Raw genomic sequence first — 22,761 nt, 5'->3', positions numbered from 1 at the left:
CGGGGCCCCACGGGAGCCCACATCCCACCTCTGGCCAGAGGCAGCCGATTGGAGGAGGCAGGTCGGGAAGAAAGGTGAGAGCTGCCCATGGAGTGAGGGCCATGGCTCCCTCAAAGCTGGGAACGGGCCTCTGGAAGGATGCAATCTAACCCCCTTTCCACCCACTGCTGCCCTTGTGGGAGAGGTTTCCTTGTCCCTAAGGGGATCAGGCCCCCACCAGACCAGGACTCCCTTCTGCCTCCCCAGCCCAGCTTACCAGTCAGGCCACCCCTGCAGTCTGATTCCCCACCTCACTTCAGACTCCAGGAGGGGGAGGCGATGCCCCCGCCTCCACGACAGGCGTCTCTGGCTCCCTCAAGCTGCCGCTAGTGGCCTGTGCACTCCAGCCAATGCGCAGATCTGACTGTTCTATCCCTCCTCTGCTAGTCTCCTGTGGCACCTCAGTGCCAGGCTGATAGGGTCTGGGGTTCTGATTCTGAAATTGGAGACCTCCACTACCTCTGACCACTGCCTGGTCTCTGGGATCCTAGTGACACAGTTTTTCATTCATTCATTCATTCATCAGGTATGCATTGAACGTACTACTTGCCAGGCGCCATGCTAAGTGTTGGCGATAGAGGTGTGACTGAAACAGGCCAGGTTCCTGCCCTCAGGGAACTTGCAATTTGGAGAGAAAGACAAGAAGCCAGTTAACAAGCAAACAAATGCATAACCCAAACTGTGCTCCATGTCAGGTGGGAGATGGATGTTCTGAAAGAGACTAGCCAAGGGCTGTGCTTTAGCTGGTGCTCATCGAGGGCTTCCTGGAGAAAGCGACAAGGTAACGTGGAAGTAGAGATGAGGATGAAGTGAGGGAGTAGCATACCCGGGGGAAGAATGTTCCAGGCAGAGGAAGCTACAACAGTAAAGGACCTCAGGTGGAAACATTCCAGCATGTTCCACGAACAGCAAGCCGCCAGAGGCCCTGAACAGAATGAACAGGGAGAAGCAGCCAGGCCCAGATCTCTAGCTAAGGACCTGAACTTCATTCTGCCTGTGACGGAAAGACATTGTGGGGTTTGGGCAGGGGGTGTCATGGTCTGACTTAACTTTAAAATCAGCACTCAGGCTCTTATGTTACCCATTTTACCCATGGAGACTAAGGCTCAGAGAGGTCAAGGGACATTTCCGGGGTCACACAGCTGCCATGGAGCCAGTGCTCTGTCCAGCTCATCCACCAGCTCCCACGAGTCCAGTTACACCCTTTCCCATTGGGCTCCCCTTTTATTTTGGGGTCTTGCCCAGTGCTCTGAAATGGGGAATGTTACCTGGGTCAATGCCTGCCACTCCCACTCATGTGACCTCTGGCAGGGCAGGACCTTGCTTCTCTTGCCCCCGATGTGGAAATGGCCAATACGTGTTAGCTTCTAGTATTACTGCTATTATCTGTTTGCTTTAAAAACCCCATGCTCTGGGCTTCCCTGGTGGCGCAGTGGTTAAGAATCCGCCTGCCAATGCAGGGCACAAGGGTTCAAGCCCTGGTCCAGAAAGTTCCCACATGCCGTGGAGCAGCGAAGCCCGTGTGCCACAACTACTGAGCCTGTGCTCTAGAGCCCACGAGCCACAACTACAGAAGCCCGTGTGCCTAGAGCCCGTGCTCCGCAACGAAGAGTAGCCCCCGCTTGCCGCAACTAGAGAAAGCACGCATGCAGCAAGGAAGACCCAACGCAACCAAAAATAAATAAATAAAATAAATAAATAAAAAAAATTAAAAAACAACCCATGCTCTAAATCTCTATGCTGATGATGAATTGAACTGAATTCCACCCACCCACCCCTGGTTCCTTGACCTTTACAAGGGCCCATGAGGCCAGGGGTGAGTCAGTAAGGAGTCAGGCCTTGTTCTGGGGCCATGGCAACACTGAGGGGTGGGCACGTCAGGCACAGCTCAGCACCCATTGCCCACAGACTCCAAAGACTCCCCAGCCAGCCCTGAGATAGGCAGGGCAGTAATAGTGACAGGAATGGTGGGGGGTGGGGGGGGGGACTCCGGTGCCCCAGGAGGTTTTTCTCCCAATGGCCACTGGGTGGCAGCACTTCCCCAGGAATATGGGATTGTGGGGGGCGCAAGCTTTTTCTGATTGAATCTGAGGCTCAGAACCCAAAGGTTAGAATCTTGGAGGAGACCTAGGCCCAGAGAGGACTTGCCTGGGGTCACACAGCTTTCAGTGGCCGGGCCAGGCCAGGGGTCACCCTCCTGCCTGGATGGACTCTGGAGCAGCAGGAGGGGGAGGGGTAGTTCTCCCTGTGCTCTGGCCAGGACTTGGTAGCCTGATCATGCCTGTCACTGGCCCCACTGTCTGTCTCTCCTGCCACACTGTGATTCTCTGAGGACAGGGGACTGTGCTTTGTACCCACTGTCGCCTGCACCAGCTATGTCCTCTGCCTGGGTCACCCTGCCCCTCTTCTTGACCCAGGTCCCACCAGCACCTCCTTCAAGACTCAGCTAAGATGTCAGTTCCTCCAGGAACCCTTCCCTGGCCTTTGTCCTGGGCAGAAGCCCCTCCTATGGGCCCACAAAACATCCTGGGCTCCTCCTAGGTGGTGAGGCCCCCAGGGCAGGAATCGTTGGTGTAGCTGAACAGGCCCACCCTGAGGATGCACAGACACTGTACATTCTGAGCCTGTGACACAGTGGTCCTCAAGCTGCAGGAGACATTGAAGCCACCCACGGAGCTTTGTGAAAATGCAGCCTCCAAGATTCCCCCTCTCCCCGGAGACTCTGATCCAATAGGTCTGAGACAGAGCCCAGGAGCCTCCATGTGAGCTACTTCCCAGGCGAGTCTGAAGCAGCGGCCCGAGCATCCTAAGGCCCCCGAAGTGTGCCATCAGCCCTGCCCTCTGAAGTGGTTGGGCAAAATGACTATAATGAGGAATGACAATAAAAACCTCTGATGTCATTAAAAAGTCTACAAATAACAAATGCTGGAGAGGGTGTGGAGTAAAGGGAACTCTCCTGCACTCTTGGTGGGAATGTAAGTTGGTGCAGCCACTATGGAGAACAGTATGGAGGTTCCTCAGAAAACTAAAAATAGAATTACCATATGATCCAGCAATCCCACTCCTGGGCATATATCCAGACAAAACTATAATCCAAAAAGATACATGTACCCCTATGTTCATAGCAGCACTACTTCTGCCTGCGAGAGGTGGATTAGAGCCGGGCCTGGGAGATGGGGAGAACAAGGAAGAAAAGAGGAGGCTGGGCATCTTGCCCTCACCTGGGGAGAGGGACTGGAGTGGGCTGGGTGGGGGCTGGTCAGGAGGCTTGAGGGACATCTGTGTCATGTGAATTGTTTACAAGCACTCATACCTGTTTCTCCTTTTTATCTTGATCTTTGGGAGAGTCATTTTCCCCAGTCTACAGATATCTGAAGCTCAGAGTCAGGTAGTGACTTGCCCAAGATCCCCTAGCTACAAGATGGCAGCATCTGGGCTTGATCTAGGGCTATTGTGAGGTGGAAGAACCACAGTCCATGTTAAATTATCTGGGTTTGGAGACTGCTGATTTTTTAGAGTCGAAATTCTGGCCTGCAAACAGGGCTTGGAGGTCCCAGCCCTAGCTCTGCCGCTGACCACGTGAGAGACAAGGGGAAGTGCCTCTCTGAGCCTCAGTTTCCTTACCTGCACAATGTGGCTGACAATACTTGTTCTTCTCTCACAGGGTCGAGGTGAACTTTGAAATCCTGTGAAAGTGATCTGAACAGCGGAGCAGTAGGTACATGGGAAAGTTGTCGCTGTTGTGGCGTTCTGCACAACTGCTGAAACTCAGATAGTTCCCTAAGGAGGGGGTGGGGTGCAGCTCCCATCAGGCCATGGGATATGTGGATAATCATCCTTCTGCATTTCTCCTTCCTCTGCTGCCCCTGGGAGGAAGCTGGACAGGCCTGGGCCTATGCTGCCTGGATGAGGCAGATGCCAGCGCTGGGTCCCTGGGAGTACCAACCCGCTCCGGGAAACTTACTTTACACAATACCAGTGGCAGCAGAGGTTGTTGGGGAGATGAGGTTTGGACCCTTCGGCTGGGAAGCACTGATGGCGTTCCCTGAGCCTCAAGTACACAGGGGCTGTTACTCTCAAGGGGACCCCAGGGGAGCTGCTCAAGACTAAGCGGGGGTGTGAGGAGTCTTTCACTAAATATCACAGAAAGCATCTGCCTCAGTGTTCTTAGTTTGCATTGGGAGAAAGGAGGCTCGTAAAGGAAAGGGAAGGGAATCCAATCTGTCAATAGCAGAGCCGCTGACCACAGGTGTGCAGGTGTTAAGACGGGCACTGAACTAGGTGGCAGGAGTCTCAGGGTCGAGATCTGGATCTTATATTAACTGTGAGTGGCTCTGGACTCTCTTCCCCTCTCTGGCGCTTAGTTTCCTGGCCTGCAAAACTCCTATTAGGCTGGCATCTCGAAGTATCCTTCCAGCTCGGACACTGTCATTCTAGTAGAGGAGTGACGGCACCCTAGGACGGGGTGCTGAAAATGTGAAAGGGAAAGTGTCGGGGTTTGTAGTCCACTGAACTTCTCTGGAGGTCTCCCCGCCTAAGGATGCTTCCGTTGCCACGGCAACCAACCAGGCGGCTTGGTCCCCCGGCGTCCCGCTGAGGAAGCTGGGAAGAACCCTGACCTTACCAAGATGGCGGCGGCCACAGGGCAAGGGGCGGGGTTGAGCGCCGTCGGCCTGTCCGGACGTTTCCTCTCTTTCCGCTTTTTCATGCTAAAGGGGACCTTCCGTCAATACTTGTTCTCCTTTCTCGTTCTGGGAACCCCGGGAGGCAGGGAGGGAAGGGTTGCCTGTAGGGACCCAGGCAAATACCCAGTGCGGGAAGACGGGACTTCCGCGTCCCCCCGGAAGTGACGCGACAGTCGCGGCCGCCGACAGGTGGAACGGCAGGTGGGTTCAGGTGCCAGCCTGGCCCGGACCCGGCTGTGGTACTGACGCTTCCGGTGAGCGACAGAGGCGAGCTCCCAAGGGCCTGTAGACCCGTGGGGCGGGCTCTGGAATCTGAGGCTCCGCCCTGGCCTGGAGTTCCCCCCTGTACCTAGTAAGAATCACCTACCCACCCCCCACCCCGGGGACTACCCCCATCGTCCGGAGGGGAGTGGGAGGGCCCGACTCTCCCAGATCGCCGGGGTTGGGGTTGGCATTTAGGCACTGGTTCCCTAAGCGCTAAGCTCTTTTCTTTCCCGGATCCAGTTCCCCATTCCCCTGCCGAGCTGGGCAGTTAGCCAGCACACTGAAACTCTCGGAACCATGTTTGCAGACTTGGATTATGACATCGAGGAGGATAAACTGTGAGTATGTTGTTACCCCAAGTCCCACTAGTGCAGGAGCCCCAGGTCTCTCAGGTGCCTGGACTTACCAGTTCCACAGACCTTGCTTCTCAGCAGAAGATTAGGTCTCGTACTGTAGCAGAAATGAATCCTGCCCTTCCAGGAGCTCACCATCTGTAGGGGGCTGTGGACACATTGATGGATAAATACAGTTCAGGGCCATAAGGGTGCTAATGGAGAGTGACCTGGCTACACGAGGAGAACCGAGCAGGCCAAGCAGTGCCTTTTCTGGGGTGTTCAGGGAAGGCTTCATAGAGGAGGTGACAGTTGAGCCACATTTTGAAGGATGAACAGGAATATCATAAACATACTTTCCTCCCCAGCACAGATGATCAGTGGGGCAGATTTTCAAAAATTAAGTTAGTTTCCTTAATAGAATATATACTCCCGCAGAGCAGGGACTGGGTCCAATGCCTTTCTGTGTCCTCAGCACTTAGTACGGTGCTCAGCATCAATAGGTTGTTAGCAAATGTTTATCAAGTGAATAAGAGAATAAATGAGAATATTTACCACAAAACATAAATCAGTGCTAATGTATAGTGAAAACTGAGAGGTAATTGAGTACAGCAATTGACAGATGGGTGATGGATCGCTTAACAGGAGAAGGCTTCCTGGAGGAGGTGGCTGTTATGTTCCATATGTGCCTGAGAAGGTGACAAGGATAGAGTCTGACTCAAATCTTAGAGAGAGAATGAAGGAAAGGGAAGGGGGACCTATTTTTACGGAGTGCCTGCTCTGGGCTGGGGTGGTATTTAAGTGCCTTCCATGTACTTTCTTCCAAGAACTTTGGTAAAGTGGCCATTTTTAATCCATACCACTTTATGGATGAGGAAACTGAGATGCAGAGAGGGTGACTTACTTACCCAAGTCCCACAGCTGATAAATGGCTGAATTGGGATTGATCCCCCATCAGCATGGCTCCAAGAGCTCTGTGACGTTCCAGCACAAAGTGCTGTCTTTTTGGCCAAGTGAGAAAGAGAAAAGGCTGTGCAGCACTTGGAGGCTCTTGGGAGTTTTAGAAGGTCTGTCTGTCCCCGTCCCCTCCAGTCATCCTTTCTCCAGGGGACTCAGCTGCACGTGCTTCTCTCTCCAGCGGAATCCCTACCGTACCTGGGAAGGTGACCTTGCAGAAGGATGCTCAGAACCTGATTGGGATCAGCATTGGAGGAGGAGCCCAGTACTGTCCCTGCCTGTATATTGTCCAGGTATTGAGTGCTTTGGAGGTGGAAGGGAGGTGCTGGAGGGGGCGAGCCACCTCCCTACTTGGGCGTGACAAAGGTTCATTTCTCCCCTCTGCACAGCTGACTCCTCATTCTCTTCAGAGGGGCTTCCCCGAACACCCACTGTCAGTAGGTCCGCCCTTGTTTTCCTCTATCATTTCAGTCTGTTCTTTTCCTTCTCAGCACTTATCACCATCTGTACTCATGGATTTGCTCATTAGTTCTGTATCTAACTTCTTTTCCAGACTCTTTGCACTATGAGGTCAGGATCCCAGTTTGCTTTTTCACTGCAGTCAGCACCTTGTACAATGCCTGGCAAATAGCGGACCTTCAATAAAAATGTCATCAGTGAATTAATAAAATCATCAGCCTTTGGTACTAACACAAGTGAAGCATAATGGAAAGACTAAGACTATGAAATAATAATGGCCTGAGTCCAAGTGCAAGCTTCCCTGCTTATTAACTAGTTACTTAAGCTCTCTGGGCCTCAGTTTCCTCACCTGGAAAATGGGGATATAAAATATGTAGATCTGGGCATCTTTGGGTTGTTGTGAAGATTAAACAAAATGACATCACACAATGTCCGGCCCTTAAGCAGCACTCCCTCGATAGCAGCTGCGATTATTTTTATGACAGTTCACTTTCCCAGATGATCTGCCAGTGATACTGAACAATTCTGTGGTCCTTATAAGAAGGGCTGCCCTGGTGATACTCTGTCAGCTGGGACGCAGGAATGGGGACAGGCCTCGTTTATTATGTGGCTGGTCAGAGTCAGTGATCTTTCTGTAGCCTTGGAAGGAAGCTTGCCCCCCTCAGACATAAACTTGACCTGGATTCCAGCTATGTTTTAACCTTCTCAGCTATGTAGCCATTGGTGGCAGATGGGAAACTGCAGTTTCTCTGAGGATCTTGCAAAAGAGTCACTTCTAAGGCCTAGAAGATGGAGATTCCCTGGATCTGGTCTTGCCTGCTTAGGGTGTGGCCTTTACGAGCGCTTTGGCTTCCTCTGGCCCAGGAGGTGTTAGGGAGGCCTCCCCCAGGCCTGGCCTCCTTGCCATCTCCCTGCTCAGCCTCCCCTGCCACCTCCCCCTCACCACCTGTGGGGGGCCAGGTTTGTTCTTAATATGAACTGTGATTATAAAATAATAGAATTGATTTTTTTCAAAAGTCAATTTTATTTTTAATCAAAGGCTATCTGACTTGCTTTGAACAAGTCAAGAGTACTAAAAGGCTAGTGTCAAATAAGCAATGCCCTCTGCTCGCCGCCTTCTCACCGCCCTTCCCCCACCCCAATCCCGGCAGCAACGCCGCTTCCCACCCTTTTAGCTGTTGATTCAGGTATGAGGTCCCATTTTTCTCAGTAAGATGCTTAGCCTGTTAGTTTTTGGTCTATTGCTTATAAACATCTGTCAGCTTCTCTCAGTCTAAGAGCTAAAAATTTAGCTTTCTTCCAAAACCTATCTATCTATCTTCCCAACATAGTTATCGTGTCAATTTTGGTTAAATCAGTATCAGTGCAACAGATATTATGTTCGGGAAATATTTTCTGAGGGCCTGGCCAGGCTCTTTCGTAGCCACTAGAGATAAGAAAGCAAGAAAATGGAGACCCTGCCCTCAGAGAGCTCGGAGCATAGTAACATGCTGTTTTTTTGTCTTTCTTTTTAAATGGCATAGTGTTTGCATATGACCTCTGCACATCCTCCCGTATAGTTTATTATTATTATTTTTAAAATAAATTTATTTATTTACTTATTTATTTTTGGCTCTGTTTGGTCTTCGCTGCTGCACACGGGCTTTCTCTAGTTGCGGCGAGTGGGGGCTACTCTTCCTTGTGGTGCACGGGCCTCTCATTGCGGTGACTTCTCTTGTTGCGGAGCACGGGCTCTAGGCGCGCCAGCTTCAGTAGTTGTGGCACGTGGGCTCAGTCGTTGTGGCACACGGGCTTAGTTGCTCTGCAGCATGTGGGATCTTCCCGGACCAGGGCTCGAACCCGTGTGCCCTGCATTGGCAGGGGGATTCTTAACCACTGCGTCACGAGGGAAGCCCTCGTGTGGTTTTATAGGTGAGCAGACCCAGGCTCCTGGCCCAGGTCCCTAGCTGGCTGAGTGGTAGAGGCCAAGTTAGAAAGCAGATCTGACAGGCCCCAAAGCATCCGCGTGCTCTCCTGCTGTACCAGATGGCACTGCCTGAAGACTCTAGAAATGCTGGTCCCTGCCTGCCCCCCCCGCCTTAATCCCTGCGGCTGCTTCGGGGGGCCCAGAGGCTTCATTGCAGATCGTCTGCCAAAACCCGCAACGGTCTGGGAAACGTCTGCTGCTGAAGCTCCAGCAGGATGTGGGCAGGGAGGCCAGTGGCCGGCGCTGAGGTGGTGGCGTTCCGTGTCCTCCGTGTTCCCTAGAGAAGGGGTCGTGGAGGGTTGTGTCGGTTGGGAGGGAGCCTGGAGTTGAGTCTGTCCCCCTACTTTCTGCCTTGCCTTCCACCCACCTGCGGATGTTTCCAGAGGTCTGTTTCCTGGCCTGCCGGCAGTTTCCAGCAAAGACTAGCTCTCTTTCATCAACCCCCTCTGCAGGCCCTTGGATCCCCACTGTTCCATCTTCCGGAAATGGCTGTATATCTTTTATTGTTGTGATCTCCTTTACCATTCTTTTTCAAATAATTGTGATGTTTTTATTGTGATTCTGGAAGGTAGCAGAAAGAAACATTTGTTTTAATTATTTCATTTTTTTCTTATAATATTAACGTATATGAAACATCATGAAATATTCTTTCTACGTGCTTTGCATAGAAAACTTGGAAACTAAAGATAAGGTATAGGGCAGACAGCTAATAATTTTGGCGTCTCTCCTGGTGGTTTTTGCCTGATGTGACTTTTGTATTCTTGGGTCCGTCTCTGCGTACACTTGTGTAGCCTGCTCGCCCCTCGCCCCGAGCGTCCCCCATACGTCTGTCCTTTAACAGACACATTCAGCTGCACTCAGCCAGTGAGTGCAGACCCTGTGTTAGGGGTCATCTTGGGAGAAGGGGCTCACACGTGTGGCGGGGCCCTTGCTCCTTGGAGACAGAGATGAAGTGCAGGAACTGATAAGTGGTGTGTTGAGGCTCTGAGTCAGTTCAGTGCAGTGTTGTTGGAAAAAAATCTCAAGAAATGGCTTGGGAGGAGCAAACACTCCTGTAGTCGTGTAAGCTTTTGTGTATTTGATACCAGAAGAGGAAAGTCTCATCAGTCGCATTTACCTCCAGTCCCCCTTCCCCTCCCCCAAGAATGTGGGTCACTCGTTTCTGGCTGTTAGGGTGCTGTTTCCCCTTGCCCTTCTCCAGCACCACTTAAGGGATAGAGGGCAGAGACCAGCATGGAGCCGGGTGCCGGTTGGAGTGGAGGGAATGACTGTCCCCCACCAGGTTTCTTCCCAGCTTTCCTTTTCACCCCCACCCACCCCCCCTTATGCACCCACAGGTGTTTGACAACACCCCAGCCGCGCTGGACGGCACCGTGGCAGCTGGCGATGAGATCACCGGGGTCAATGGCAGGTCAATCAAAGGAAAAACTAAGGTGGAGGTGGCCAAGATGATTCAGGAGGTGAAGGTAAGGGCTGCTGCAGGCCCTCCAGCCTGCCCGAGGGCCTGGAAGGGGGGACCGGCCCTTTCACAGCTCCCTCCTCAGTGCATCGGGGTCTGGGTCACATCCCAGCTCCGTGTTCATTCAGTACATACTATTTATGATCCAGGACTTGTGCTGGGCCTTGGTGAGAGAGTGGGCACCAGGACTGAAAGGTCCCTGTCCTCGAGCTCCCAGGGGAGCTGTCAGACGGAATCACTCCTCAGGGCGGGCCAGTGTGTCCCCAGTCAGGGCTGGAGCCGAAGCTGGAAGTCTGAGGTGAAGCTACCTGGGTCAGTAGACATCCAGTAAATGTCCACTGGGCCATGCTGGGCCCAGGAAGTTGTAAGAGGGAAAGAGGGGCCCCTCCCTACAACCCCCATCCCTGTAGGAACTTTCAGTCCCCTGGGGCCTGGGGCAGCTCCTGGTCCAGCGGATGGTCTCCTGTTCTGCAGACCACACTGCACTCTGCCTGTTCCCGGCTTCCCCCTCCCTGCCCCCGCTGCTCCAGGCCAAGGCCTCTCCCCACAGGGCCCTTCTCTCCCTGAATGGCAGGGAGCATTCTGGCCAGTCCTGGAAGCATGCAGCCCTTTTGTCATTTCCTAGAGATTTTTGCTGCTAGTAGCTCTTGGGAAACCAAAACAGTGAAGGAGGTGCAAAGCCACAGGATGACTTAAAAGTCTGAGAGTCAAGTTTCCCAGCTGTGTGTTGAGCTTGGCCGAGAGTTTGAGCTCCCTCACCCCATCCATCCAAACCTCTCCTCACCTCCCATCCGTCCTCCGTGTCCTCTGTACCGTGTTTCATTCTGGTACAGAAGTGGGGTGCATGTGCCCCCTCTGGATCCCCTCCCTCATCCCTACTCAGCAGAACCCTCCTCGTCCTCCCAGGCCTGTGTCGCGCCAGCCCCTCACGTTGCCCACGAGAACAGGAGCTTTCGGTGTGTGAGCACAGCCTTGCCATTGCGCAGGGACTCCGCAGCTCCCACGTCTGGGTGCCACGCAGAGATACGGCCCCTACTTTACTGGTGCCCAGAGTGGGGGGAAGGATTTGCTCGTGATCGCACAGCTGGACCAGAGCCCAGGTCTGACTGCTGCCGCAGCGCTCCTTCCTTTCCCCACAGCTGCTCTCCACACACTGTGCTGCAGCCCTAGAGCCTTTTGCCTACACCTGATTCACTGCATGGGGTCACTTAGGAGGCAATCTTGAAATCCTGTGCATTTTGAAATCCTGTGCATTTTGAAATCCTGTGCATTTTGAAATCCTGTGCATTTTGCATTTGAATGGATTCTGTCCCAAGTTCAGAGGTCTTAGGATTTCGAGAACGAGAGAGAGTGACGTGGTCAGGGGAGGCTTCTCAGGAGGAGCGCCACCTCTCTTCCAGTCACTAGACTGCAATTCATGTAATTTCCCTGAATTGCATCGGCCTCCCTTGCTGGCCTCAGGCCCTTGGGGGCTGGGCCTGCCCCTGCACCTGCTTCCTCCATCCCCGCACCAGGCACAGAGAATGTGCTGGGACAGTTTGTGGAGCGAATGGAGGGAGGATGGGGATGGTTTAGAGCGCGGGAGAAGATCCTCTGCGTGTCAGGAAGAATGATGTCGCAGAGCTTTGGAGTGTGGCCGTGGCATGGGGGTGGCAGGGGCACAGGACATCAGAGATCGCCAGGCTGCGAGCTCAGTGTCAACAGGGACCTTGTCTTCCCCTGTCCCTGCTGATTCTCCAGGCCTGGCGGGTGGTGAGAGAAGGAGGGACCTTTTTCCAGGGCTCAGGATTTTTTCATGACCACAAACTCCAGTGAAAACAGGCCTCTCCCGGGAAGGGGCTTGGGGTCCGGGGGACTCCGTCACCACTCTGCTCGTCCTGCTTTTCCAGGGGGAGGTGACTATCCACTACAACAAGCTGCAGGCGGACCCCAAGCAGGGCATGTCCCTGGACATTGGTAAGCTGAGCTGGGGCAGTGGCGTCCAGTGGCCCCATAAGCCCCTGTTCTGCCTTCTTACGACCATGCATCAGCACTCACATGGATGTGGTCTCTGACTCTTCTGACCAAGCCGATGCAAAGGGCCTGGGAGGACGCAGGGGTGCTCCCCCTGCAGCTGGTCCCAGGAGCCTGTCCCTGGTTCCTCCCTGCCCTGTGTTTACCCCCTTCCCCCAGCTGCCTCCTCTAGGTCCTTGCCGCCCTAGGGCTGTCCTTCGTAGGGCAGCCCTCCAGCTCACCAGGCCCAGTCCCTCACCCTCTGAAAGGGAGGGCAGCCCAGCCCTGGCCTGGCATCTCATGCCCACTTGCATACCCCTCCTCAGCCCTGGCCCCTTCTGCGCACCTGCTCCCAGAAAGCCTCAGGGTCTGAACTGGACCTCAGCTTTGGGGCAGAAGCCAGCCCTTCTGCCCATAGCATGCCCTGGGACATGTCGCCTCCTGCTAGGGGTTCTGGGCCTTGGTTCTGTGGAAGCTTCAAGGCTCAAGAGTGGGACAGAAGCTTCAGGGTCCTCTGGGCCAGACACTTCATTCCAGATCAAGGCCCGAGATCCAGAGAGACGCTGTGTCCCCTGGGTGAAGGCACACCCTGAGCTCCTGGCTCTGGGGTCCAGCACCCTTTTCCTACACCCTTGGGCCACAGCCTCCTCCTGGTTTTTAAGGAAAGAGGCTAAGGGCAGATCAAGTCTGTCCTGGAGGTTCTTCCTCTAAAACCCTCTGGTCCCATCCTAGTCCCCTTCCAAGGACCGAGTATGTGACCACATATCATCCTAGTCCCCTTCCAGGGACCGACTATGTGACCACATGTGCAGCAACCGAGTCTGGGGCCTGAGGCCAGTTGTCACTGATGGTGCCTCTGCTCCCGGAAGTGGAGGAGAGGCGGAGGAGAGGTTCTCCGCGGTCGGCCTGTCAGCTGGTATCAAGCCTGGGCAGCTCTGGGCTCTCAGTGGTAGCCAGTAGCCACTTTGAGTGCAAGGCCCTTGGTTAAGCGCTTTACATATTTACCCTTCCAGGCTCCCAGCGCCTCCCTCAGGTAGAGAGTGAACAGGGCGGGGGCCCAGAACCCCTCACTGGGACCCTCCCGACTTCACAGTCACGCACACACCAAACCCCGGTTCAGCCCTTTCTGCCCCTAGTGTCGCTCCCAGTGAGTCGCGATGGGGCGGGGATGGCCTGGGGGCCCAGACTCTACCTCACTGAGTCCCTTTCTCACCTGGTCCCAGTGTTGAAGAAGGTGAAGCATCGGCTGGTTGAGAACATGAGTTCGGGGACCGCAGATGCTCTGGGCCTGAGCCGGGCCATCCTGTGCAATGGTGAGTCCCCTCCTTCCACCCCCTGACCCTCGGTCCCGGGGGACTCAGGCCCAGGCCTCAGGGGCGGGGGCACCATGGCTGCCCACCGGCTGCATCCTTGGAGGCCTCTCCCGCTCCCAGAGCATTCACAGTAGTCAGCGTAGGCATCTTACAGCCAGTGTCTTCCATTCCCCAGCAAGGGTTCACAGGCCCAGGTCACAGATGAGACAGATTCATGGTGGGGAGGTGCCTCCCTCCAGCTCCCCAAGCTGATGCCTTCGCCACTGCCCCCAGCTGCTCTCACGCAGCCAAGGCCCCCCCCCACCGCCCCACGCCAGCCCAGTTCCACCCTGTGCCCTCTTGTCACCCCAGCATGCACTGCGCTGCTCCCACACTGCCCGCTCTGCCCCGCCTCTCTCCAGGAGGTGGCGCTGCTGCCCGCATCCCAGGGCTGGAGGTGGCTGCCGCCTAGGGCTGGGGGAAAACCGCGTACACGCACATTCGTGCGCGCACGCGCGCGCACACACACAAACACACACGCGCTGTCTCCCCAGGGGGCCAGTGAAGCACTCGGTCCTGCTCCTGCTGTCACCAGCCTGAGTGTATAAATAGCAGCAGCTCTGCTGTGTACGTGCGGGAACAGATATAAATACCTGCGTACATTGTAGGCTCAGCTGGGCACACTGGGCTTTATTGGCGGGGATGCAGGGGAGGGGGGGTCTGAGCTTGTTCCAAATGGGGTACAAAAGTGGCGGCTGCTATTTCCAGCTTCTTGGTGTCTATAAATCCCTGTTACTGTAGTTACCATACGTTGGGATGAAATTAGAACTGGTTGTTGTGTTTTTCCCCCCAGACCTTGCAATTTCCCGAGCCTTAAATAGGGTTTCTAAAATTGAAGCTGTCATGATGTCCCATGACCCAGCTAAAAACAACAGCATGGTGCTTACGTGGCTCCTTCCCTGCCAGGCTGGCCAGGGGCCAAGGCTCTGGGGAGCCAGGGCCTGGAGGCCAGCCCAGTGGCCGAAGCCTCCTGAAGACCTCCGAGGCTCTCCCTTCCAGCCCCCAGAGCCCGGGCCTTCCTCCCTGACAGCCCAACACACAGCCGCCTTCTCTGCCCAGAGAAAGGCCCAGGCCCGGCTTCTGCTACTCCCCTTCTCTCCTGCCACTCTGAAAACCCTGGCCCAGGTTAGCACAGGAGCCTGGGGGGCAGAGGGCACCCCAGCCTGCACAGCCCTCGCTGTGTGCCTTTAGGCAAGTTACTTTACCTCTCTGTCCCTCGATTTTCTCTATAAGATGAGCAAAGTAGTCTCTGCCTCCAAGGCTCATGTGGAAGGACTGAGCTGCGGGGAGGGCACTCAGTAAGGCCAGGCCCCGTCTAGGAGGTGCCGGGCAAGGAAGCCACCGACATGGGCCCTGCCCTGCATTTGCTGCCGGTGCCCCCGGTGGGGAGTTGGGGGTGGACCTCAGCCCTGTTGGAGTGGAGGAGGGTGCCACTCGCTGCTGGTGGGAGTCCCACCCACCCCGATCTGGAATGCGGCCCCCTCCCTGGCAATCCACTTGCTCTCGTTTTGAGCCTGTGAGGTGAGGCAACTGCCCCTGCCCCTCAGCTTACAGCCCTTACTGCCCCTGCCCATCGTGGCCTGGCCACTGTCGCTGCTGGACTATAAGCCTTGAGGGCACAACTCAGATTTCATTCACCGCGATCATTCCTGGGCCTGACGGGGTCCGGCGCACAGCGGGTGCTCAGTAAACTACCTGTGAAGCCAGCGAAGATGATCACCAGGGCCCGCTCCCGTGCAAGGTCCTCCTCGAAGCCCTCGCTGAGTTTCTCTCCCCTCCCCGATTGCTCTCGCCTCTGAGTCGGCCGGTGGGGGGGGAGGCTGCCTTGGAGCCTACCTTAGAGTTATTGTCGAGGCGTCCCGTCTCTGCTGCTTGTCTCTGACTGCCTTGCTCCTCGGCCATCAGCAGGGAGTTGTTAGAAGTCCCAGGGCCTTGACTGCCAGCCATGGGCCTGCCTTCTGCCGGCCATGGGGAGCCATCCGCGGGCTTGGCCTTGGGAACGGCCCAACTGGTTTTCACTCCTGATTTCCGGAAGTACCCGCATCCTCTTGACCTTTCTGCCCCTTTGCTGTGCCCCAGCCTGCTGGGGTGGCGCTTATCTCAGGAGCATCTGAGGGCTGCCCTGCCTACCTCCACTTGTCTGGGTGTGCCAGGCTCTCTGCAAAACACCAGTGAGCCCAGCTGACCCTGAGGTGCCAAGTCCCCCTCCCTGGGACCACGTCCTGTGCTGCTCCTCTGGGGGCGACCTTGCCCCTCCCAAGCCTGGCTCAGGTGACCTGTGGGTCTCTCCCCTGACCCTGTGGCTCTCTGATCCCCACAGATGGGCTTGTCAAGAGGCTTGAGGAGCTGGAGCGGACCGCCGAGCTGTATAAAGGTGGGCAGACGCACCCTCTGGCTGGCAGCCCCATGGTGGGTGGGGTATCCCAGTCTGGAAAGTGCCTGGCACTGGCTCTGCCCTGGGGTGGAGCTCTGGAGCCCTGCTCTAAGGATGATGGCAGTGGGGGCAGAGTGCGAGCCTGTGCAATTCTGGGACCATGGCCGTTAAATATTCTTAAGGAAAGAAATCTTAAGACATACTTCTTTTTTTTTTAATAAATTTATTTTTGGCTGTGTTGGGTCTTCGTTGCTGCTCGCAGGCTTTCTCTAGTTGCAGCGAGCGGGGGCTACTCTTTGTTGCGGTGCGCGGGCTTGTCACCGTGGCTTCTCTTGTTGCGGAGCACAGGCTCTAGGCTTGCGGGCTTCAGTAGTTGTAGCACGCGGGCTCAGTAGTTGTGGCTCGTGGGCTCTAGAGCACAGGCTCAGTAGTTGTGGCGCACGGGCTCAGTTGCTCCGCAGCATGTGGGATCTTCCCAGACCAGGGCTTGAACCCGTGTCCCCTGCATTGGCAGGTGGATTCTTAACCACTGTGCCACCAGGGAAGCCCAAGACATACTTTTTCTGATTGTAAAAGTAATACATGCCCATAAAAATCAAATAATGGCACATGTAAACCTAGCGAGAAGAGTCTGAGACGCAGGAACAGTGAGGGCCTCGGGGTGGAGTGGGGTGGGCGTTTGGAGGCCGTGTCCTCGGCCAGTGTGGTCCCCACCATGTGCCCCCAGCCCCCTCGGTTGGGTCTCTCCCACAGGGATGACAGAACACACCAAGAACCTCCTACGGGCCTTTTATGAGCTGTCGCAGACTCACCGGGGTAAGGATGCCCCAAACCTGCTGCGTGACCCTGGAAAAACCCTTGTTACCCTCTGGGCTCAGCACCTCCCCTACACCCATACAGTGAGGGTGCGGCCAAGCTCCTCCCTGGGGCCTTTCTCATGCCCATGCTCAGGCAGACACCGCAGCATCTGACCTCGGGCCAGGTTTGGGCTGGGCACTGTCTAGATGCTGGGGTGTAGCAATAATGGGGCCAGCGGGGAGCATGTAGACCAGCTAGTCTTTTTCTTTTTGGCCGCACCGCACGGGTTGTGGGATCTTAGTTCCCCGGCCAGGGATTGAACCTGGGCCCCCTGCAGTGGAAGCGCAGAGTCCCAGCCACTGGACCGCTAGGGAAGTCCCCTAGACCAGCTTGTCTTCTGTGGGGCACAGTTACTCCTCCGGGCCCTGTCCCGTCTATCTGTACTGCCGCTTACAATGTACGAGGCCCTTCCTTATTCGTGATCTCGTTTCCTACAAGTTTGTTATTAGTTGGGCAGGGCAGCTACAGTTAACCCCGTTTTGCAGTTGGGAAAACAAAGCCCAGATAGAAAAAGTGGTCATGCAGCTCCTTAGGGGCAGAGTTGACCTAAGGCCCAGATTCCCAGACTAGTACTCTGCCCCCAGACAACTTCACCTCCTTCAGCCTTGACCCAGCCTTCTCCACGGTCTGGTCGCTGTGGGGAATGAGGGCCGGCTCCCTTGGATGTAGACGCAGCTTCCTCAAGGTGTAGACTCGGGTGTCTACCCCGGAGTCTACGTTCCTTGGGGATGTAGGTCCGACTGTCTTGGGGGTATAGATTCACCTTTCTTGAGGTGTAGACCCATCTCCCTTGGGACGTGGACCTCGGGCAGACCTTGGCCTCCAGCCTGCCACACCCCCCGCCTTGCTTCTCCCCAACAAATCCCTGGCTTCTCCGTTAAGGGGTCAAGTAGGGGCAGCCTTCAGGACAAACTTGTCACGCAGCCTTTGGGGACGTGTTCTCCGTGATTGGGGTGCGGGAGCCCCAGCCAGCTGCGAGCGAGGCTTTCGTGAAGTTCGCCGACGCCCACCGCAGCATTGAGAAGTTCGGCATCCGGCTGCTGAAGACCATCAAGCCGGTAGGTCCCGTGGAGCGTGTGTGTGTCAGCACGTGATGGGGGAGGGGGCGGTGTGGCGAGCGGAAGGGGTCCCGTTCTGGACTCGGAGCACCGGGGGGCCGGCTCTGGCTTGGTGTCCTACACAGCTGACCATGCGTGAGGCACTCCTCCTCCGCGGCCTCAGCATCGACCTCCAGGCTCTTTTCTGGCCTTGGCTCCACCGGAGTTACAGCTTGCCCGTGACCTGGTCTGTCTTCTTGTCCTTGAAACGGACAAGGCTGTCCAGGAGCCTTTGGCTGTGACACCTGAGTCCACTAGAAGCATTGACACATCAGTGCCATTCCTTGCCACCCTGGCCAGCCTGACCCCTCTGCCCGTGGGGGCTTAAGCGTCCGCCCCATCCTCCCCTTCCAGATGCTGACGGACCTGAACACGTACCTCAACAAAGCCATCCCAGACACTCGCCTCACCATCAAGAAGTACCTGGACGTGAAGTTTGAGTACCTGGTAAGTGGTCTCCAGCCTCTGCGGGGGTGTGGGCCTGGCCTGCTGGGGTCAGAGCCCACCTGGAGATTTGCCCCCCCTCGGTCGGCTACACGGTGGCCAGCAGGGCAGGGCCAGAGCCTCGGTCACATCTGATTGAGGAGGTGGGACCAGGGGCCTAGGGGGTGCTGGGGAATCAGGCAGCAGTCTAGGCCCTGCTTCAGCTGTTTGGAGGAGCCCCTGGGAGCCTGGGGTGGGTAGAGCCCTCACTCTGGAGCACTCTGACCCCATGGGAATCCTTTTGGTCACTTTTAACAATGGATTAGACTAGGTCGGTGGTTATAAAGTGGGTACCAAGGGATGTCAATGAGTTTTATGTTCAAATAATAATTCTGTGGTGAAAGGAGGTGAGGAAAAATACTCCATCAAAGAGGCCAAGGTCCTTTGCTTGAGGACTTGTCAGAGCCTTTGGTAGACCCAGACGTACCAAGGGTCTTCAGGGGCCTTCCCAAGCTCTTTGGACCATGGAGCCTTTTTTCCCAGAGCACCTCTTGGGACTTGAGCGTGGTAAATGCTGGGCTGTCTCTCAGGCCCTTTCCGCCCTCCGAGATGAGTGCCCTGTCCTGAGCCTCCCGAGCAAGGCCAGTCTGACTGAGGGGCCCGCCTCTCCCTGACACGTCTCGGCTCATCCCAGCTGAGGGTGCACAGGGCCCATGAGGCCTGGCACACCGGCTCCTCTGGGTGGCCGAGGGGTACAGCGTGGCATGGGAGGAACTGGGGACATCAGGGTGGGCACCCAGGTGGTGCAGCCCCTCTGACAACCTGGCCTCACCTGTCCCACAGTCGTACTGCTTGAAGGTGAAGGAGATGGACGACGAGGAATACAGCTGCATTGTGAGTGCCACGGGGGGAGGGGCGTGGCTGTGCTATTGGAAAGGCTCAGGGTGCACCAAGAACGGGCTGGGTCTGCCCGGGGTACCAGGTGGGCCAGGCCAATCCAGGAGAGGCCTGGGGGTTTGGCCAGGCTCTTGTTTCTGGAGATTTGGGGTGATCCCCCCACCCCTGGCCCCTCCGGGCCTCGGAGTGCTGGCCAGCTTGCTGTGGGACACTCCCAGTGCCTGCTCCCAGACCAGCTGCCCCCCAGACTTTGTGGGGCTCTTGCAGGGAAAAACTGACTTTCCTCACTCCTGAGAGGTGGTGTTTTACTTCTTTTTAATTTTTTTTATAGATTTTTAAAATTTTTTAAATTTTTTTTTTTTATGCATTAATTTTTGGCCGTGTTGGGTCTTTGTTGTTACGCGTGGGCTTTCTCTAGTTGCAGCGAGCGGGGCTACTCTTCATTGCTTCTCATGACAGTGGTTTCTCTTGTTGCAGAGCACGGGCTCTAGGCACATGGGCTTCAGTAGTTGTGGCGTGTGGGCTCATTAGTTGTGGCTCGTGGGCTCTAGAGTGCAGGCTCAGTAGTTGTGGCTCACGGGCTTAGTTGCTCCGCGGCATGTGGGATCCTCCTGGACCAGGGCTCATACCCGTGTCCCTTGCATTGGCCGGCGGATTCTTAACCACTGCGCCTTCGGGGAAGCCCGTTTTTAATATTTTTGGTATCAGGGTCCATCTAGAACTAAATATTCATTTATTTAATATGGCAAGTGTTTGGGTTTTAGGTTGTTTTTTTCAACAAAGCTATCACTAAGCGCTTCTAGCAGTCCTGGCGCCTCAGAAATGGGGAGCCATGGGAGCTTTGAAGAGTGCCGTGCCGTGCAGGGGTGTGAACCCGTGGGTCGGCTCTGCAGCCTCCCTGCCCCCACCCCCCTCTGCTCCAGAGCAGGCTCCCCACCCCGCCCAGGGTCCCTGACGTGCTTCCCCTGCCCCAGGCTCTAGGGGAGCCCCTGTACCGCGTGAGCACAGGCAACTACGAGTACCGCCTGATCCTGCGCTGCCGCCAGGAGGCCCGCGCTCGCTTCTCCCAGATGCGCAAGGACGTGCTGGAGAAGATGGAGCTGCTGGACCAGAAACATGGTGAGGGGTGTGGGCTGTGGGCAGGCGCCCGGCCCACGGGCCACACCCTGCCTCGGGCAACCCCTACACCATCCTCTCCCCATTTCACAGCTGGGAAAACTGTGGCCCAGAGAGGTACAGTACTTACCTGAGCTCCCAGGGCCAGCGCATGGCAGAGCTCTGAGTCAGACCCAAGATGGGAGCTTCCCGGAGCCTGGCCTGGGTGGGACTGGCCGTGCCCCGTGGACTCCTTGGGGTGTAGTCCACCATCCCCCCACCCTGGCAGGCCTCCTCCACTGCCTGACTGGGAGCTGGGAGGCGGCCTGGGGCACGAGGGGTCAGTGAGGTGCATGATGGGATGCCCAGGAGGGCAGGGAGGGTCTTCTCCACGCGCAGGCAGCCCTGGCCCACTGGCGCCCGTCTGCCCGCCCTCCTGCCCCAGTCCAGGACATCGTGTTCCAGCTGCAACGCTTTGTGTCCACCATGTCCAAGTACTACAACGACTGCTACTCAGTGCTGCGTGACGCCGACGTCTTCCCCATCGAGGTGGACCTGGCCCACACCACGCTGGCCTACGGCTTCAGCCAGGATGAGTTCACTGACGGCGAGGATGAGGGGGAGGAAGACGAGGAGGACACAGCAGCCGGGGAGCCGTCCAGGGATGCACGAGGGGCTGCCGGGCCCCTGGACAAGGGCGGAAGCTGGTGTGACTCCTGAGTGCCCCCTTGGGGTGCGGATCTGGGGGGTAGGGCGAGTGGGAGGACGGCAGCATGGGAGTGGGGGCAGGGCTGCCGCACAACAGGGTGGCGCATAAAGGCCTGCTGGCTTGGGGCGCCTGCGTCCCTGCTCCTCTGTCCCAGCACAGCGAACCCCAGCACCCGCCCAGGAAAGGCACCGGGCCGTGGCCTGGGACCTGGACGCTGGCCCCTCCACCTTCCCTCCCCACCTCCCCGGCCAGCTGGAGAGCTTGGTCTCTGGACCTGCCATAGGAAGGAGAAAGAGGGCAGAAAGGAAGAGGGGCTGGAGGTGGCGGGGAGTCCAGGAGCCGTTCCTTGTGGGCACCTCCACTGGCCCCCCGGAGACCTGCCAGGAGGGGGCGCGGGTGGACCGCCGAGCTTGGGACCAGGGTTTCACGCGCACCCTCACCTTGCCCTAGGCTGGCCCCGCCCCAGTCCACACTCACCTCGGCGGCCTTGACTTGTTTTATTCCCTCGCTCAGCCACTTCCCTGGGGAGGGGCTGGGCGCTGGGTCTGTACTGAATAAACACAAACCCAGATGGAGCCGGGCTCTTTGCAGTGGCCTCAGACCCTCTCTCCCCTCGACGTCCCCCTCTTCTGCCCCCTGATCACCAAGGCAGGGCAACAAGGTTTACTGACATTCCCTTTATAGCACTGACTCCTCACAGCAATTCTGTGGATTAGCACTACTGTCCCCATTTACAGATGGGAAACTGAGGCTCAGAAGAGGCTTGCCCAGGGCCACATGGTGTACAGGGACAGAGTGGGATCTGGACTCGGATCCATGAAATTCAGAAGACTGCACTTTTCCCCCTGCCTCCCAGGCTTTCTGCTCTGTGGAGCCTCTTACGTCCTCCCTCGTCTTTGATCCTTCAGTGCTTCTGGCCATGAACTCAACCTTTATCTGGGGAAGGGCAGGGCAGATACTAGGTCAGGAGGACCCGAGGCCCCAAACTGGGGAGAGTGTTAAGGGTGCCCCGGCCATTCCAGGTCGCCTGTTCTGCCAGGGCCAAGGGGAGAAGCCCAGTGGGTGGTACCACGCTAGTATCCCAGGTGTCCAGCTTCACCTGGACAGTCCCAGTGCACACCTGTGGTCCTAGTGTAATTATTAATAGTGGCCCTTTTCAATCTCAAAGTGTCCCTGTTTGGACAATGAAATATGTGCTCGTCCTCAGAATGGGAGGGGTGCAAGAGGGTGTGAGAGGTGGGCAGGGTCCACAATGGCCGGGGCGGGGGGTCCCGGGCAGAGACCTGAATGGGATCCTCAGGCAGGATTGGGAGTGTGGAGAGAGGGATGGGCTGTCACCACGTAGATCCCCTAGAACTGTCAGACTATACCAGCTCCCTGAAGGGGCAGCCAGTGTGGAGGCCAAGGGCACAGACTGGAACCGACAGCCTAGGTTCCAGTCATAGCTTCTGTGACCCTGAGCTACCTCCTCACTTCCTGTGCCTCAGTTTCCCTATCTGAGTGTGGCTAATGAGGGTACCTACCTTGGGTCCTTACTGAGGATTAGATGAGTTAACATTTGTGACGGGCTTAGCACGGTGCCTGGCACAGTCAGTGCTCTGTGGGATTTGTTAAAATAAGACGTAGTCGCTGTTGTAGTGGCTCAGGGGAAAGCACAGACACGGTGTAAGTTGGCCGGCATCTGCAGGGGCTCCCCACACCTTCCTGGGGCATGGATGGAAAATGAGACTAGTGGGGAGGGGGGTCACCAGTGGAATGGGCTCCCCTGAGGAGTACAGATGAATGGAGTCAGGGTCTGCGGTG

General features: G+C 56.3%; 1 protein-coding gene across 3 annotated transcripts; it reads left to right on the top strand.

Moving 5' to 3' along the window:
* Window positions 1-4,142: 4,142 nt before the first annotated feature.
* PICK1 (protein interacting with PRKCA 1) lies at window positions 4,143-21,533 on the top strand. Of its 3 annotated transcripts, none has more exons than XM_060165181.1 (13): window positions 4,143-4,925; window positions 5,229-5,326; window positions 6,459-6,570; window positions 10,040-10,168; window positions 12,051-12,117; window positions 13,377-13,466; window positions 15,826-15,879; window positions 16,633-16,695; window positions 17,662-17,795; window positions 18,189-18,281; window positions 19,101-19,151; window positions 20,129-20,273; window positions 20,695-21,533. In XM_060165181.1, exons 2-13 carry the CDS (start codon window positions 5,286-5,288, stop codon window positions 20,967-20,969), a joined length of 1,254 nt encoding a protein of 417 aa, XP_060021164.1. In that variant the 5' UTR covers window positions 4,143-4,925; window positions 5,229-5,285; the 3' UTR covers window positions 20,970-21,533. The 3 variants fall into 3 exon arrangements, with proteins under 3 accessions (XP_060021164.1, XP_060021165.1, XP_060021163.1); XM_060165182.1 differs by having other exon boundaries at window positions 4,143-4,978; XM_060165180.1 differs by having other exon boundaries at window positions 4,144-5,076.
* The last annotated feature ends 1,228 nt before the right edge of the window (window positions 21,534-22,761 follow it).

Source organism: Lagenorhynchus albirostris, chromosome 11 (assembly GCF_949774975.1).
Source record: "Lagenorhynchus albirostris chromosome 11, mLagAlb1.1, whole genome shotgun sequence".
NCBI lineage: Eukaryota > Metazoa > Chordata > Mammalia > Artiodactyla > Delphinidae > Lagenorhynchus > Lagenorhynchus albirostris.
The sequence above is the reverse complement of the archived record's forward strand: the minus strand, read 5'-3'. Positions and strand labels throughout refer to the sequence as shown.